Raw genomic sequence first — 16,247 nt, forward strand, 5'->3', positions numbered from 1 at the left:
TTACTCAATATAGGTTCATGCTCCTAGTAAGGCTTTACAATCATCATTGTATGAATCCTTATTTAGAAATGCATTCTATATGTCTAATTAAGGTGATGGTGCATTCTACCATTAATTATGGCAAAGGAAAGGAGAATGGTTGTGATTACACGTGTGAACCAAAAAAAAAACTTTAACTAGAAGCACACTAGTGTCATTTGATTGTATGTTTTTGCACATGGTAGACAATTCATGTGCCATTATTTCATCTTTCTTTAGTGTCTACCATGTAGTTTTGGCACACTATGTGGTTTTGAATGAAGAAGGGCAACCTTTAAACAAATGCAAAGGATCCTCTAAAGGTGCTTTACATCCAGAGAAAATATTTGGTCTAAGCCCTCTAACAAGAATCTTGTTTCCAATTGAGAAAGCTTCCCACAATAACTCGCAACCGAACATCTTTGTTGAGCTCGGTCATTTTACAGGTCGGTAAGGTAGCTTATGAATGAGAGACATACATTAGAGGCACTAGATCCATGGCTTTTGCAACCAGATGATGGAGACAAGCAATGTGAAATCTTATAGTTCTGGCTAATGACCATCTTGCCAAGGAAAAGTTTAGAGCTCTCTTTTCTACCTCATTGGTTTGACTTCAACTCACCGCAAATGCAGATGATGAAATAAAATCTAATATTTACCTATCCCAAATGATTTTCTCATATTGAACAGATCATTTAATGTGGGAAAATGAATGAAACAAGAGTAAGTGAATATAGATATGTGCTTTTAGCACCTACCCATGTTGCCCTCATGTTGTGCCTAAAACCTATTGGATGGCCTTTAGGGAGGTCCAATGAGAATGTAGATGCATTTAATTAATTAACTACTCTCTCTCTCTCTCTCTCAAAAGGGGTAGGGCCGCGTACCATCAGCAATAAAGACCACACGTAGACATCACCATTGCTACCTAATTGATGCACCACATGTATTGGAAAAAGCGGAGAGATCTCATAGCAACAAGCTAGGAACCTCCTCCTCGGGTGACCCACCCTAGGACTCGAGTGTTCAAGGGTAAGAGCCCTAGCAAAATGAGCACCAAGTGAGCACAAGGTACCTGTCCCTCTAGCGGGGACCCAACCAAGCATGACTAGCTGCCCAATATAGTCACATATGAGGAATAGTCATCTTGTTGAAAATTTACCTTTGTTAAATGTATCCTTGTCGTTGTTAGGCAGTAGCTGTAAACATGCAGCATGTTCTTTGGGATTGAGAGGGGGCTCTGTATCAAATGCTTCTGATCGCTTCATCACAATCATCAAAGAATGCAAAATCAACATCATTCTTTGTATTGTTAGTACTAAATGTAATATGGGAGCTTGATAAATTACATGGAGTCTACAAATTCATATAACCAGTAGTAGCCATAGCCATAGTCTATTGATGGAGGTGCCTATAATTAATCCACTAAGTACACTATACCCCACCTTAATTTAAAATCCGAGAAAAATCCTTTATTTCAAAACATACATATATCTCTTGGAGCCATTTACATTATTTTCATGCAAAATCTAAGTAAATTTTTTCCTTATCACTCTCCTCTCAACCCACTGTCTTGAATTTCTAACCGGCTCAAAGCTATGTTGAGACACACTTTCCCGAACACTATCAATGCTGAGTTAAGTATACACATAAGTTTTTATGGAGAATCATACTCGGGACAATGTGCCTCAAATTAAAATGTGCACTTGATATTCCCACGGGTTCTCGGACTTTACCTTAGCTTTTCCAAGCAATAAATTCTATCATGCATATGAAAACCTAGAACCTCCTTAATCTTTGCATGCATGTGAGAATTTTACCTTACTCATCCATAATCTTTATCCTTATCCTTACTTTGCATGTATGTGAAAATTTTACCTTACTCATCCATACCTTTTATGTCAATCTCTATTCTTTGCATCCTATTAGCAATTGAAAGTCATTTACCTTTTCTTTGAGCCCACTTATATCAGAGGTACATTAGTTGATTGAGCCATTGAGCTCAGAGAGCTCGACGCCTATGTCTACGAGGGAGACCGCAACATCAATGGAGGCTCCATTAGAGGATCGTGACAATTCTAGCACGACATATATGGGAGACGCTCAGTACGACTATTTGCATCGGCGGACATTGACCCTATGCCGGTGTCCTCGGGCATTGATGATGATGATGATGATGATTTTAGTCTTTCAATTTAGGTTTTTTTTTTGTATACTGAGGCATTGGATTAGATCCATCAATATTAAAAAAAGTGAAACTTACCAAAATACCCCTCTAATTTGAGGAAATTCCCAAAATACTCCTCAAATTTCAAAAATTCCCAACATACCCTTGTATCTATGGTTGGATTGTTCAAGATTTTCTAAACTTCATTTGTTTTTTGACAATTGAGATCCGTTTTTGAGTGCTCAGCATGTAATTTGTCACCAGTTACCATCGCAAAAAAGGCAATTATGTCTAAAAATAATGAAGCAATTCATCTCCAAACCCTACATAATTAACTCAAATTGTAGTTTTAGCATCTTGTACAATAGACAAGCACTCTTCTTGTGAAGACCTACAAAACATTTTATTTTTCGAGAAATTTACTCTCACAATCAGGGGTATTTTGTGAATTTCAGAAAATTTGAAGGGTATTTTGGAAATTTACGACAAAATATCGGGGGTATTTTGGGAATTTTTGAAATTCGAGGGGTATTTTTAGAATTTCCTCAAATTAGAGGGGTATTTTGGTAATTTCCCCTTAAAAGATGACCTTTTGAAGATTGTATTAACATTTTATTTCATTTCACTCTCTCTCTCTCTCTCTCTCTCTCTCTCTCTCTCTCTCTCTCTACCCTATCGCCAGCACATCCTCCGGGCGGGAACCCTCACCGCTTTACTAATTAATATTGCAGCTTGCCGCGAAGCGAAGCTGAAGTTGAAGCTGCAGCATCCATGGAGCCCTGCATTTTATAGCAGTCGAGCTGCATCGCGCCAAGCAGGTAGCCGTGCGAGATGCTCATGAAGCTAAGCTATATCCCTCCGGCCTCCTGATTCGCTGCCCTCCCAGTTGACCACGAGCTGCAGCAGGGCGGCCTCGACTACTTGCTTCTGCCCAAGCTCCACAAGCGCGCCTCCCTGCAGGACCTCTCCTTCTTGGCTTGCCTAGCTGCCGCGCCGCTCTTGGAAGCCCACTCTCCACACAGTACCATCTCTGAGGGCCCCCATTTCGCAGGTCAGGTACTGCGCGCTGCTGTACATGGAGTTATAGGGCCCCTCCTTCTTCTTATAACGACGGACTTCCTCTGTATTAATATCATTCTACAGCTTGTCAAAATAGCTGCATTCATAGTATTCATCACTCGAGCTGAACGAGCCCCATGTGTCATTAATTGCTCATCGTTTTCATTCATTGTGGTTTGGCATTAAAAATTCATGTATGGTCATGGGTACCCGCTTACAGATTCAGGTAGGAGATTGCTTCATATATACAATCAGATTGAACATGGGATAGTCAGAACTATCCTCATAGCTAGTGACATACAGAATGATTTTATGCTGATCGAATTCATTCTCATAGGACATCATGAATCCTCAGCCAAAGATAATACACCATTTCAGCATTCGTAAGAGTAGAATTTAATAGAAAGTGACGTAGTTTACACTGTTTATAGCAAACGTAGGCATTAATATCCTTGGTGCATGTAAACTTTGCCTGGTTGATCTTTAGTAGACCAACTTAGTGATTAATTCGTTCATCAGTAAATTAGCTTGATATTAATTTGAATATGCATGCATTGATCAGACAGCGCAGCAGCTAATTAAACAGAAAGACAATATATAGTGTTGAAATATTTGCATGCTAGCAACCATGTATGGATGTGATTGTTATGAAAAAAAATTGACTTTGAATCGCTCTTTGAACCCGTTGATCTATTGCTGCTGCAGCCCATTAATTATTCCCGCGACGTCAAATCAAAGAAGGCCGTACTCGTCACCTGGTCCGTGCGAAGCTGCAGCAACCGAACGTTTCCTCCTGCGAGCCCTCGGACGTGTGCAAGAACAACAAATGAGATGGTTCATGCCATACTAGAGGCAAAGAGGTGTTGTACTTTTTTCGAGAAGGATGAGATTTGGAAGAAGGCTGGTTTATCAGGCGAGTCAATACTCTGGAGACTCTATGACTTATATGGGTTTGACCTCTCTCTTGACTTGGTTTTTGATGTAACGCACACCTTGTCTCTAAATGTTTTCAAGAAGTATATTGCACACTTATTCCAGAATGCAGATGCTTCATTGAAGAAAAATATTGATGAAGCTGCTTTGACTGTCACAAAATTGGTACCACCATCTATTCGCTATGGTCGGAGGCCAAACTCACCAAGTGTCTATTATGAATCCTTCAAGGCCGAAGAGAATCAAAAGTTTATGCAGTGGTGTGTACCATATATTCTGAGAGTTGTAAATGGTATTCTACAAGAGATGCAAACTTTAGGAATCTTGTTGGTGGACATAGCGCATAGCTTTTATGGCTACAGTCGAGAACATGGAATGTCGGCTTTTGACATTTAGGTTATCAAATCCTTGTTGCAATCTTGGAGAATCCGAAAGGAGGAATACTCAGGAGCAAACTCATCACCCTTGGAGCATGTAGCTGGAAGTGGGGAACTACTTGAGGATATTTTGCGGCATGGACTACATGACATATATTGGTGCTATATGTTCGAACTTTTAGTGAAAGCGTACAGTGCTATCAAAACAAATAGCATAAATGAGGAAGCTTCATTTGTACGAGAATGTTTTTCACAAAAGTAATCCAAGAAATCCAACATGATAAAGATGCCCTGCTACCTTTTGATAGAGTCCTACAACAATTGCATAGTGTATTGGGTCAGACTACTGCAGCTGATTGTGGAATCGTGGCCTCCCTTGAGTGGTGCTCTTCACATCTTGATGGACTATTCAGAGTTACTTCTGTTGGAAAGGCAAGATCGTTGTGGAACGACATCTTAAAGTATGGCAAGAGAGCATCTTGTACTGATAACATTCTTATGAAGGGTATTGCAATATCAAAGAGGAGGGGTAATTACAGGGTTCCAACATCTGAGGAGATTACCTAATTAAGGAGCTTTTGGAACATCGATGATGAAAGCTTTTCATTTGGTGATGTGCAAACATATGACAAAGTCTTCTATAAAGGAGAACTTTTCAAGATTGGCAATGATGTAGTTGTAAAGGTGGATGCGTCAGACACCTTGTCTGAGGAGCGAGGTCATTGGAAAGCTCGCATAACCTCTTTCTTCTCCATGCAGCTTGATAGAAAAGCAATGATGTTTTTTGGTGCAACTTACTACAAACAATGTATTTCAGGAGACAATTATTCAGAGGAATTAGTCATAGATACAATGACTGGAATGAGCATTCTTGAGAAAACACCGCTTCCATTTACTTGGGATTGTGTGCGGCCTATCTATTCTTTGCTTCATAAATTTATCCCATTGCCATTACGGAGGATCCAAAGATTGATTGCATATGAATTTAAGGACCTAAAGCAGAGGTACTAATGGAAGGCAATTGTGGGAATGTACCATTGTGGTTGGAGCATGATGACATTGTCAAAGTCTGTTTAGAAAACAATGGTACAATACAATTCAAGCATGTTGTTGTAAGATGTGTACAATGTGACAGCAAAATGACAAAGCTTGCTATTTTGAAATCTGATGCAAGTGATCCTCATATATGGAAAGTTTATGAGGAGGAAAGCACATGGAGAGATTGGGATTCTTGTGTTCTTTTAATCAAAGATTGGATTGTACTAAAACGTAAAAAAGTTAGAAATCTTGGAGAAAGTGATCGATGGATCCCTATTTTGTGGAGATGTTCATAAGTCAAGGACATGAGAAAAAGACATTTATAAAGTACTTCATCACCTTAAGCTTTTGCTATTAGAGAATTAAATGATTTTGTGGTTTAAATTTTATTATATGGTTGAGCATTGTTCTCTCTATGATTTATTTTCATCTTAACTTTTTGTATTGTTCAAGATATATCTCAAGTGGCACAAATTGAAACTTTTTGGAGTCTATCTTATCTGCATGTGTCGACTACTCTTGTAGGGCTCGCATGGATCTTCCACAGTCAATTTTTCAACTAGTTTCACTTCCTCATGAGGAGACTGTGAAACTACTCGACGCTTGGAGGGAACATCAGTCTTTGGGTAACAAAAGGGTTGTTGGTAACTCAACTAGTTCTCTTCCATATGATCCGATCATATATGATCAAGTCTTTAGAGCTCCTCCACCTAAACATAGAGAGCACAATAAGTTGTATGGTAGAGAATTTCTTAAAAAAGAGGATCATAGCCAGTATAGAGTGTTGTGTGCAAATTATGGGATGGTGCGAGGGTGGTTTGCAAAGGTAGGGCCAATTGCAGATTTGAGACATAATAGCAAGGGTAAAGGTATGGTTTTGAGTATCATCCGAGAGAAGATGGGTGAGCTAAAGCGAGTGAAAGTATATGGTGTGGACTATTTGTGGAAAGAGTCCGACATTTACAATTGGTGTATAAAGTCATTGGCGTCCAAAAGAAAGTGGACTAAACAAAAGGCTTGCAAAGGCGCTATAATGGCATAAGTTTTTGTATTATCTTTTTGTTTTGCTTTCAAATCATATGCTATGTAGATGTTTATCTTATTCTTGAATTATGTTACATTTTTAAGGATACTCATGATGTTCGAGAGCTTGATAATGATGGTGTAGAGAAAGAGACAGAATTATCATCAAAGGTAATAGTATAGAATGATTTTTAAGAGTTTTGATATTAAGTTTCTTATTGAGTAATTTTTATTAGGACGAGGATGCTTCCAAGCAAAGTCATGATGAGAACTTTGTAGATGTGGTAGAGGGCGATAAAGACATCTCAGAATCCACAATAGTAATTGATATATACTATTCTTTATACAAGTGTAATGCCGATCTTTTAAGATTTTTTAAAGTTTTGTGTATGTCTTATGTATTCATAAAGAACCTGATGTATACATTCCAGAAATATCTTGGGACAATGATGAAAATCATATGGCTGCATATGAGGTATATGAAGATCATGCTACTTTTTTTGCTCTCTCTCATTTCATATCTACATGATGATTTATTTATGTGAAAATGTTGGCTTAGGAGTATCAAAATTTTATGAAAGAAAATATCTTTTCTAGTGCACTAGGAGATGTGGATTCAATGTCTTTGTCTGCTGGTGATAAGTCTCATGAAACTTCAATCGAGAAGCCGGTGAGATTTTGTTCATGTTTTTTTTCCCATTATGTAACATTTTTAAAGATGTAAAAAATATCAAGTTGTGTTTTTTGTGTCGGTAGATATCAGATAAGTTAAATAAAGTTGAAAAAATTGCATCTAAAGGGTGCGATGAAGAGCATTCTAGAAAGAGTACTCGAAAACGGAAGGTATTCAAATTTTACTATTAAACTAATGCTAATTGTAAACTTGTTAAATAAATGCCATTAAAGTAAGCTTGGGTTATGTTTTAGGCTATAACTAAGCTTGCTGAACTCCTTCAAAAAACAAAAAAAAAGGGTCAAAAGCTAAGAGGATTCAAAAGTCAAAGGTAGCTGTTTTGTTTCTTGTTGATGGCTCTAAATACTTATACTATGGTAATAAAACTAAAGTAATGTGTCTTGTCTCTCTTTTTAGGATGTTGAGAAAGATGTTTTTGTTTCTAATGAGAAGGCTATCTTAGAAGTGCTGGTTTATTTTCAATGTTACAAATATATCTTATGCTTACTCTTGAAAAGATTGCAACCATATTCTCTAATTTAACTCTTTATTGTGGTTTATTGTGTAGGCACGCAAACTCACCAGAGAAGATCAAGAAACCATTATGAGGAAATGGTTTGGGGTTAGAAGAGTGGAAGAAGTGTATCCACTTGTGAAGCCTACTTACATGGCTTAAAAAAAATCGAACTCCTTCTTTTGTAGAAAAACGTGTGAAACTAGCTCTTCTATTATGTGTGAAGATTTGGTAGCTTGGCTTTTATTAGAAGGCATGATGATTGTAAGACTTGAAAAGATTGGCTCTCTTTCTTTGAAGGATGTAGAAGTAGCCAATGATAAAGACTAATGGTTGTATGATGGACTTTGTAAGAATTTTTGAGAGACGTCTATATGAAAGTGATCATTTTTAGTTTTCTATTTAACCTTTATCTCTTTTAGTCAAAAAGTATGTGCTATTTTGTATATGTTATGTTAAATTGATTATTTATGTGGATTATTATAATACAACTACATAGATAGCAGTTTGTGGCTACAACTATGTAGATGAAAGAAGAATTTCTTACTACATGGTTAGTTAAAACTCCCATATAGCTATAATATTATGGCTAGAGCCATTTAGGAGAATCCGAGTCAAACTAGTAAGAACTCTTGCTATATGGTTACTTAAAACTCCCATATAGCTATTATACTATGGTTACAACCATATAGGAGTATTCTCATTATTACTAATTTGCACTCTTACTAGATATGTGTATTCAATCTAGTAAGTTGCTTAGTAATTATATTTTTTTTTGCTATATGGACATGCGTCCAAAGTTCCTTGTGTCCCCTCGTGGCAAGGAGTGCCCAATTGGTTGCCAGTCAACCTGAACGGGGAATAGCAAGTTGATCAAAACACGGTACTCATGCGGCTTGAATTCGACACCCAAACAATGAGAGCCCACAACCTACCACTACGCCTGTATGCACGCACTTGAGAGGAGTGTCTGAGGTGCTGATCATAACAAAGAAGATGTTGGTCCCCCCCCCCCCCCCCCAAAAAAAAAAAAAGTGTGGATGATCGTCTGTGCCAGTCACAAGCACGCACACGGAGATATTTAGCCATTGCCACGATGATGGCAATTGAAGGTTTGGACAGAGAGGTTGAGTCTTGGGCAAGGGCATTAGGCTTTATCGTGTAGTATGAGTAGGCGCTACGATTTTCGACAAAAAAATCAGGGCGAATCTTGGCAGATGCGCAGAGAAGCAAGTGGCACCGTGAAGGTCCCGATTGTAGGTTGCAACGCAAAAGGGAGGGTATCCCAATTGCAACATACGAAGGAGAAAGAAGAGGAGCACATGCGGACACAGCATGCGAAGCTGACGAGCAAATGCGAAAGCATGATTTTTGTTTTTTTTAATGTTATACAACAGGCGCTGTAAAACAGGTCAGCTGGGCATTGAAGTGGGTACGAGAGTAACAATAGGATATTTGTTGCATTGTTGGAGGTTCGAAACTAGAATAACTCTTTTGTTGAAGGGGTGAAGAATTCACTTGAGAGGAAAGAAAGAATCTCAAAGAGCATCTCAAGAAGTAATGAATAAAAGAAAGGGAGAGCTAGGGAGGGCTCCCCAATCTCACAAAAATAAAAATCTTTTCAAAAGATGTTGAATGCATAAGTAAAGGATGGCTTTAAGAAATGAAAAGCCCAATGGAAATGGAAGGGCAAAAGACTTTTCATCTCCCTATAAACAGGCATGGTCGACTATCTATTTCTTCTTTCTTTGCTTGCCTTGGCTTTTCTTTGGCGTTTAGTTTCATTACGCTACTAAATGTAATCTAGTGAATGTAATTTTTATTGGAGCCAGTACGTAGCACGTTTTAAGGTGAGGCATTTACCTCACTTAGCAATCATGGTGTCCTGTTAGGAGAGCTATTCTAAGAATAAAATAAAGGGAGAGCGAGTAGGTGTGTACCTTGTATGGCATGTGAAGTCACGCCTTGATTTGAGGAATGACCACTTGTTTCCTTGCCAAAAATAATCACCTTTTATTAGATCCCCTTGGAAGATAAGCCTTTACCGTTTAATATACCTCACAAGATCAGATTCACCTCTCTCTCTCTCTCTCTCTCTCTCTCTCATGACTATAGTAAGATCTGAGAGATTACTGCTAAATGCAAATGCAAAGAATGGTTATGAATCAATCAAGTGGCTTAGGAGAAAAAGAAAAGAACCGCTTAATCTAGCTTAGGGTTACTGATTCCTAACCAATCTATGTGGGTCTAGAGACGAGACTAGCGCTTATAATGGCTCTGATACCTCCTTGAGGAATATTAAATCCCTAGATTAGATTAGATCCAGCTAAGGTGGTTGGGAATTAGTGTCATTCATGATTAGAATATGCTAATGCTAATCACACAAGAGATAATGCAAAATGGACATTCTTATTACTTCATAATATTGGTACTACAATCATGCTTCGTGGGGTAGATGGGAGCTCATTTATTGTACACTCGAGATGTGCTTATATAGCATTCATGGGGAGGTATCTTGTGTCATCATCAGAGGTGTTCATCATTTGACTAGCATTCAATATGGGTGCATTAGGTGGCTTGTCTCTTCACATTGGTGAGAGGTCATGGTTATATGATGGGATAGGATACTTATGTGTTATACATCATGAAGGTGGAGAGGAGGTTCCCATGGGTAGGTCATCTCCAACAAGGGGCTAATGTCACATAGCTTGTAACGGGTGTGACGAAGTGGACTGTCGTGAGGACGGGGTTCAGGGAGAGACCGTCCGACCGTAGTGCTTGGGTGGTCGGACCAATGTGGACGATATGCCACATGTAACTATAAGGTCTGGAAATGAAGGGCACTCCTCGTTCTCTCAATGGCTAGGTGGAGAGTTGAAGACTATCCTCTCCTCAGCAAGTATGCCCATACGTTATACTTATCTAACAGTTTCTATCTCCATCCTTATAAGATTTTAGATAATTTCTACGATGGTTGTGGACCTTGTTGAAGAACAAGGACATTGCTCAAAAATTTTCTAGTTTTTACATTAATGCATAGAGTTTGTCACGTCATTCGATTGAAACTATGGATCACCTAACTCAGAGTTCGGATGAAGAAGTTATAATCAAAGTTGTGAAATGTTTTCTACGAGGTCAAAAATGGTTGTGTGTGTGTGTGTGAGAGAGAGAGAGAGAGAGGGGGAGGTCACCTCTCAAAGTGAAGAAAAAGTAAGGAGGCTATAAAAGGACAAGTACTTAACCTTAATCTATTTTAATGACGGTCTTGTTTGTTGACATGGTATAAGTGTGACTTATTTCTTTTTCATAGAATATATAATTGTTGAACTTTTATGACTATCATTAACAAATTTTGTGTAGTAAAGCATATATGCATGATAAGTGCAATCGTTGCACTCCTTAAGATATTTATAGCACCTACTTTCATCCAGCCCAAATATATATTGACTCCTCCTTTGTGATTCCTAATATGTTTTACGAAGCATATCTAAACATTATCAATTTGTTTTCCATTCTTGTAGCATACAGATTGTTGGTTTTCACTGGCTTTATTTGCTTGGTTTTCCATTTGCTCGGAAATTCTTGCTTGATCTTTAGAAATCAATTGTCGATGTAGAATAATAGCCTCGGTGTCTAGATTAATTTAAGCAAAATAGTCCGTGTAAATATCAGCTTGGATTGATTGAGATATGGACATTGATATTCTACACGGACTGTTTAGCTTAAATTGATTGAGACATGGATTCTACTTCAGATCTTGGCAAGCATTGAGTTGTGCAGCATCCATGGCACCAGGTCCATGCCATTCAAGTAAGTTATCATCAATGTGATTATTTAAGTCTTCGATAATCAATCTGAGACCCTCCCAATCAATTTAATCTAGTGCTTCCCAAAGATCTCCTCTTTCTTTCTTTCACTGTTTGGGCATATACACATCACAACAAACACGAATGCTTCCCCATCCAAAACTTTGCAAGGAATCCAACTACCTTCCTCATCCTGAATACAAGATAAGTGTGCCAGCTCTTCCTCCCTGCAGCATATATCCTTAAGATCCCTTGGAGCTGCCCAAAGCATATACGGGTTCCCTTGCATTGCAAGAGACTAAATGCAACATTTCGAGTCGCTCATCCATGCAAACCTATGCACATACTTGCACTACAAAAGAGTTTACAAAGCTTGAGACGGGCATTGTGTGGTTATATTTTGTTTTTCAAGTTGCTCTAATTATCTTGCCCAAGCAGTAACATGCCATGGCTTTTGTTTCTCAAGAACGTACCAATGAGAAGCTCTCTCTCTCTCTCTCTCTCTCTCTCAAGCTCCGGTGTTAGGCTCCAACAGTTAGTATTGGGCATTACCTTTGCACAGAACACTTTTAATGCACAAAATCCACATTTAAGGGCATTCAAATCCACAGCAAAAGAATAAATGAACGTTGCCATTCATGAATGAGCTAACATTGTTACCATGATAATGCCGCCACGGCTGTGGGCTTTTAAAGAGAAAAAAATTACGCAGCATTCCGCATCCCATCCATCTTCACTTCAAACCTCAGTCTTTGGCAAAAGTTTGAACATTTTTAATGTTGTCAACCATTCACTTAAAGGTTCAATATTGAGATATGTGATGGGCATATACTTGCACTACAAAAGAGTGTACAAAGCTTAAGATGGGCATTGTGTGGAAAATTTTGTTTTTCAAGTTGCTCTAATTATCTTGCCCAAGAAGTGACATGCCATGGCTTCGGTTTCTCAAGAATGCACCAATGAGAAGCTCTCTCTCTCTCTCTCTCTCTCTCTCTCTCTCGTGTTAGGCTCCAACAGTTACTGATGGGCATTACCTTTGCATAGGCTGTGGATATGAACCTACCTTTGCACAGAACACTTTTAATGCACAAAATTCACATTTAAGAATAAATGAACGTTGCCATTCATGAATGAGCCAACAATGTTACCATGATAATGCCGCCACAGCTGTGAGCTTTAAAGAAAAAAAAATTACACAGCATTCCGTATCCCATCCATCTTCACTTCAAACCTCAGTCTTTGGCAAAAATTGAACATTTTGAATGTTGTCAGTCATTCACTCTAAGGTTCAATATTGAGATGTGTGAGACGTTTGAGCAAGAATCAAGATGATCATAAAGTAGGTTACACAAGTGAAGATGACGATGATTACAGCAGGTCCATTATTGCTTATATGCTTGGCGGAGGCAGCATGTTTGCACCAAGTTTGAAGCCAGCAACGATCCATTCACATTGCTCTCATCCATTAGGATCTTATTGAACATCTCAAAAAGCAATGCGACAGATGTTTAAAAAATCTGAAGAATCATGTCACGACAACCCTCAAGAGCCTTGAGCGGATGCACTCTATACCAAAGTCGGTGCATAATTGCAGGAACCATAACCTGCACTCAAGCCATCACACCTTTTAAGTACCAACCAAAAACCTGCAAAATGAGAAAAGAAACCTGCTAGAACCGTGTAAAATTAGACATACTTGGATCTTCTGTGGTGAGATTGGCAGCCCCACCAAAAACACATGTTCCTCCGCTTTTGTGAAATTTATTGTAGTAATCATTGAAAGCATAAGAAGCATGAGAAATGGTATCATTTGGAAAGAAGCAAGCTCCACCTGACTGGATGGGTTTGCAATCTGCAGAACCCTGACCACATGCATAGCTCAAAGCCCCCCCCAAAGCTGCAGGATCAGCTTCTGAATTGGCTATACACCATAGCTTTAAACTGCCAGGAGCTGCCTCAGGAGGGGCCGGGGGCAAGGGGCCATATTGTGTATCTTTTTTGTGCCCTGTGAGGTCAATGTCATATACCTTGCTTCCATTTGGATAGAAAAGCCCCCAGTTGCGTTCGGTCATAGGCCCTGTCTTCAGATTCTCATTGAACAAAGCAAAGATGTAGGTGTCAAATACTTCTCCCTTTCGAAGGGGAGTTCCTGCAGGTGGCCTTGCAAGCACCTTCCTCACAAGTCGCCTGTTAAACAATGCTGCATTGTGTACATTTGCTCCCCTCTCATCCAAATCCATCTTAGTGGGCCAACCTGTCTCGCTTATTGTGATTTTGACGTCAGGATAACCAACCTTGCCCATAGACGTCACTAGAGCATCGAGTTGTAAATCCAGCAGATTGTGATACGCTAAACCATTCTCATCCTTATAGATTGTTGCATTTGGTGCGAAAAGAGCAAAGTCCAGAGAGATGTTGGCTGCATTTTTTTCCCACTCAAAGAAAGGATAAACATCTATGAACAAGAAGGATCTAGTATCATCCAAGAAGCTTAACATGGGCTTCAACACAGGCTCTATTAAATCAGTGCGAAAAGAGGTTCTTGAGGGAGGAAACAGAGACCCTTCGAACAAATCCATTGCAAGAGGGGTGCTCACCTTTACCTTTCTGAGCTTGTGCTTTCGAAGAGCTTCATGTAAGTTGATCATAGCAGGGACCAGATAAGGCCATGTTTCATTCGATGCAGAAAGGATCTCATTGCCTACTAGCAAAGTGCGGATCTTAGTATTTGAGTAGAATGAAGATATGTTGGTGAGCACAAAGTTATGAGCCAGTGTCTTGTTCATGCCAAGAGGAATTATCTGGTCATTTGGTAGCATCACAGAAACCTTGATGTCGGTGTTCGCGAGCTCTTCAAGAATTGCAGGATTGGCATCATATATCTTCACCTTTCCCACCTTCATACCTTTGATCAGGTTAACTGCCTCATGAGGGGCGAGCAGATTGTCGCCAAGCTGGCCATAGTTCACCCCAATGGTATATCGAGCATCTGAAGCACAGAAAAGCTAGCCGTGAGATTCCAAAACGTGCAGCAAGCCCCTAAAGACAGTGCTGCAGATTATAACTCTTCAAATGCATTTGCATAAGTCAAGAAGAGCAACCATTTGTGTAATTCCAGTAGAATTTCTTGACACAGGATATAATTACTTAAAAATGTATACAGATATTCAAGAGGTGAGCACGAATAGCTAGAACCCCACTAGTCGGCAACAACAAAATACTTCACAACTTGTGTGAAGTTAATAAATACAAGAAAACAGAAGGAGCCCCTTATGGTTGTGTGAAGTTACTGGCCACCTTCTTAAATACAAGAAACAGAAGGAGCTCCCTCTGAGATGACATAGAATTACAAAAGAATCCAGCGTGAACAAATTTTAACACCTACATAAAGAATGCCTCACGCTTTGTCTTTTCTCCAAAAGCTTGGCCCTGCTTAGCACTGTCTGAGTACACACAGGGGGGTGTGTGTGTGCCCTGAAGAATAGCGATGGCATTGATTAGCTCAGTGTCGTGGCAATAAGGTCTCAATAACAAGTAAAGCTATTCACAACTATGAGACAAGTGTATGTGTGCGCGCATAGTGAGAATTGCAGAATTTCCAACCATGTGTCATCAAGGAAACATCCGAGACAACAATGGAATGAATGCAGGTAGATGAGGGACATTTACATCAAAACCCTGCCCAGGTAGTGTTCAAACTTCCGGGATTTCATCAATACTAATTGATCCAGAATAGCTGCCTCAGAGTCAGAAATCATGAGATCTGTATGTGAAGGAAATGCATCTACAATTGCGATATTCCTTCGCAAACATTGAGTAAGAGAAGAAAAAGAGATAAAATCTTAAGAACTCGAAATGCGGGTGGAAAATGAACCAGAATCGAAGAGTCCAAGCTTGTAGACAAAGATACATACCTGAGTGACCAGAGATGGCGATGGCGATAGCGGTGGCGAGAAGAAGAAAGCAGTAGGCGAGCTTCATCGTGCAAGACGGACTTTCGCAAATTGTCTCTTTTTCTAATCTCCATTTTCAGAACATTCTCCAAACGATAGAAATTCTTGTCCTCGCACATTTGAGGAATGTTTGAGCTTTTCCCGGGCGTCCTAGACACTTCGGTGCATGCAAAGACGTGTAGGTATGCATCCTTCAAAGCCGTCAGAGCCAATGAAGATATTATGAAGAGATGTTACAACATGCACACAAACTCAAGAATGCCTATCAAATCTATTGCATTTATGGCCATTTGCTATGCTTGAATTTGTGCAAAATGATGTAGATGTGGTGCTCTTCGACTAGCCCACACCAAGCCAAATTAAGCGGCTTCTCTCCATCTGGAATTGCACTCAGCATCATGTCGCTAATTGGTGAGTGGAGCTTCGTTGATGCATTTGTCTCTAGAACTAGCTTCACATTTGCACTGATGCATCTGTGTTTTATGCATCATACATGGCAAGCAATGCAAAGGTCCAATTCAAGGGGATAGAGTCCAAATCCAGACTACCATTCACACATGATGCAATTGGCATGGATTTTGTCATGCACTCTCTCTCTCTCTCTCTCTCTCTCTCTCTCTCTCTCTCTCTCTCTCTCTCTCTCTCTCTCTCTCTCTCTCTCTCTCTCTCTCTCATGACATGCAGAG

General features: G+C 39.4%; 2 protein-coding genes across 4 annotated transcripts; one reads left to right on the forward strand and one right to left on the reverse strand.

The window, feature by feature from the left end:
• Positions 1–2,883: 2,883 nt before the first annotated feature.
• Positions 2,884–8,182, forward strand: LOC147430204 (uncharacterized). Of its 2 annotated transcripts, none has more exons than XM_086494700.1 (9): positions 2,884–3,236; positions 3,950–4,194; positions 6,721–6,786; positions 6,852–6,966; positions 7,047–7,090; positions 7,175–7,285; positions 7,372–7,458; positions 7,543–7,619; positions 7,857–8,182. In XM_086494700.1, the coding sequence occupies exons 5-9, from the start codon at positions 7,076–7,078 to the stop codon at positions 7,894–7,896; spliced, it is 330 nt and encodes a 109-aa protein (XP_086350826.1). In that variant the 5' UTR covers positions 2,884–3,236; positions 3,950–4,194; positions 6,721–6,786; positions 6,852–6,966; positions 7,047–7,075; the 3' UTR covers positions 7,897–8,182. The 2 variants fall into 2 exon arrangements, with proteins under 2 accessions (XP_086350826.1, XP_086350825.1); XM_086494699.1 differs by having other exon boundaries at positions 6,852–6,935.
• A 4,570-nt stretch (positions 8,183–12,752) lies between these two features.
• LOC147430205 (putative glucan endo-1,3-beta-glucosidase A6) lies at positions 12,753–15,724 on the reverse strand. 2 transcript variants are annotated; one of them, XM_086494701.1, is made up of 4 exons: positions 15,523–15,670; positions 14,994–15,082; positions 13,305–14,597; positions 12,753–13,212 (listed from the first exon to the last, which is right to left on the reverse strand). In XM_086494701.1, exons 1-4 carry the CDS (start codon positions 15,633–15,635, stop codon positions 13,175–13,177), a joined length of 1,533 nt encoding a protein of 510 aa, XP_086350827.1. In that variant the 5' UTR covers positions 15,636–15,670; the 3' UTR covers positions 12,753–13,174. The 2 variants fall into 2 exon arrangements, with proteins under 2 accessions (XP_086350827.1, XP_086350828.1); XM_086494702.1 differs by lacking the exon at positions 14,994–15,082 and having other exon boundaries at positions 15,523–15,724.
• Between the last annotated feature and the right edge of the window lie 523 nt (positions 15,725–16,247).

The sequence above is a fragment of the Adiantum capillus-veneris genome, chromosome 22 (genome assembly GCF_014529385.1).
Source record: "Adiantum capillus-veneris isolate H3 chromosome 22, ASM1452938v2, whole genome shotgun sequence".
Classification (NCBI taxonomy): Eukaryota; Viridiplantae; Streptophyta; class Polypodiopsida; order Polypodiales; family Pteridaceae; genus Adiantum; species Adiantum capillus-veneris.

Excerpts from the sequence above, each read along its gene's own strand:
- LOC147430205 (XM_086494701.1), bottom strand. The coding sequence starts at position 15,635 with ATGGAGATTAGAAAAAGAGACAATTTGCGAAAGTCCGTCTTGCACGAT. Across the intron at positions 14,598-14,993 it reads AAGCGTGAGGCATTCTTTAT|ATGCTCGATATACCATTGGG; the intron begins GTAGGTGTTAAA and ends TCTGTGCTTCAG. Across the intron at positions 13,213-13,304 it reads TCTCACCACAGAAGATCCAA|GTTATGGTTCCTGCAATTAT; the intron begins GTATGTCTAATT and ends GCTTGAGTGCAG.
- LOC147430204 (XM_086494700.1), top strand. Across the intron at positions 7,286-7,371 it reads AAACTTCAATCGAGAAGCCG|ATATCAGATAAGTTAAATAA; the intron begins GTGAGATTTTGT and ends TTGTGTCGGTAG. Across the intron at positions 7,620-7,856 it reads AGAGGATTCAAAAGTCAAAG|GCACGCAAACTCACCAGAGA; the intron begins GTAGCTGTTTTG and ends TTTATTGTGTAG.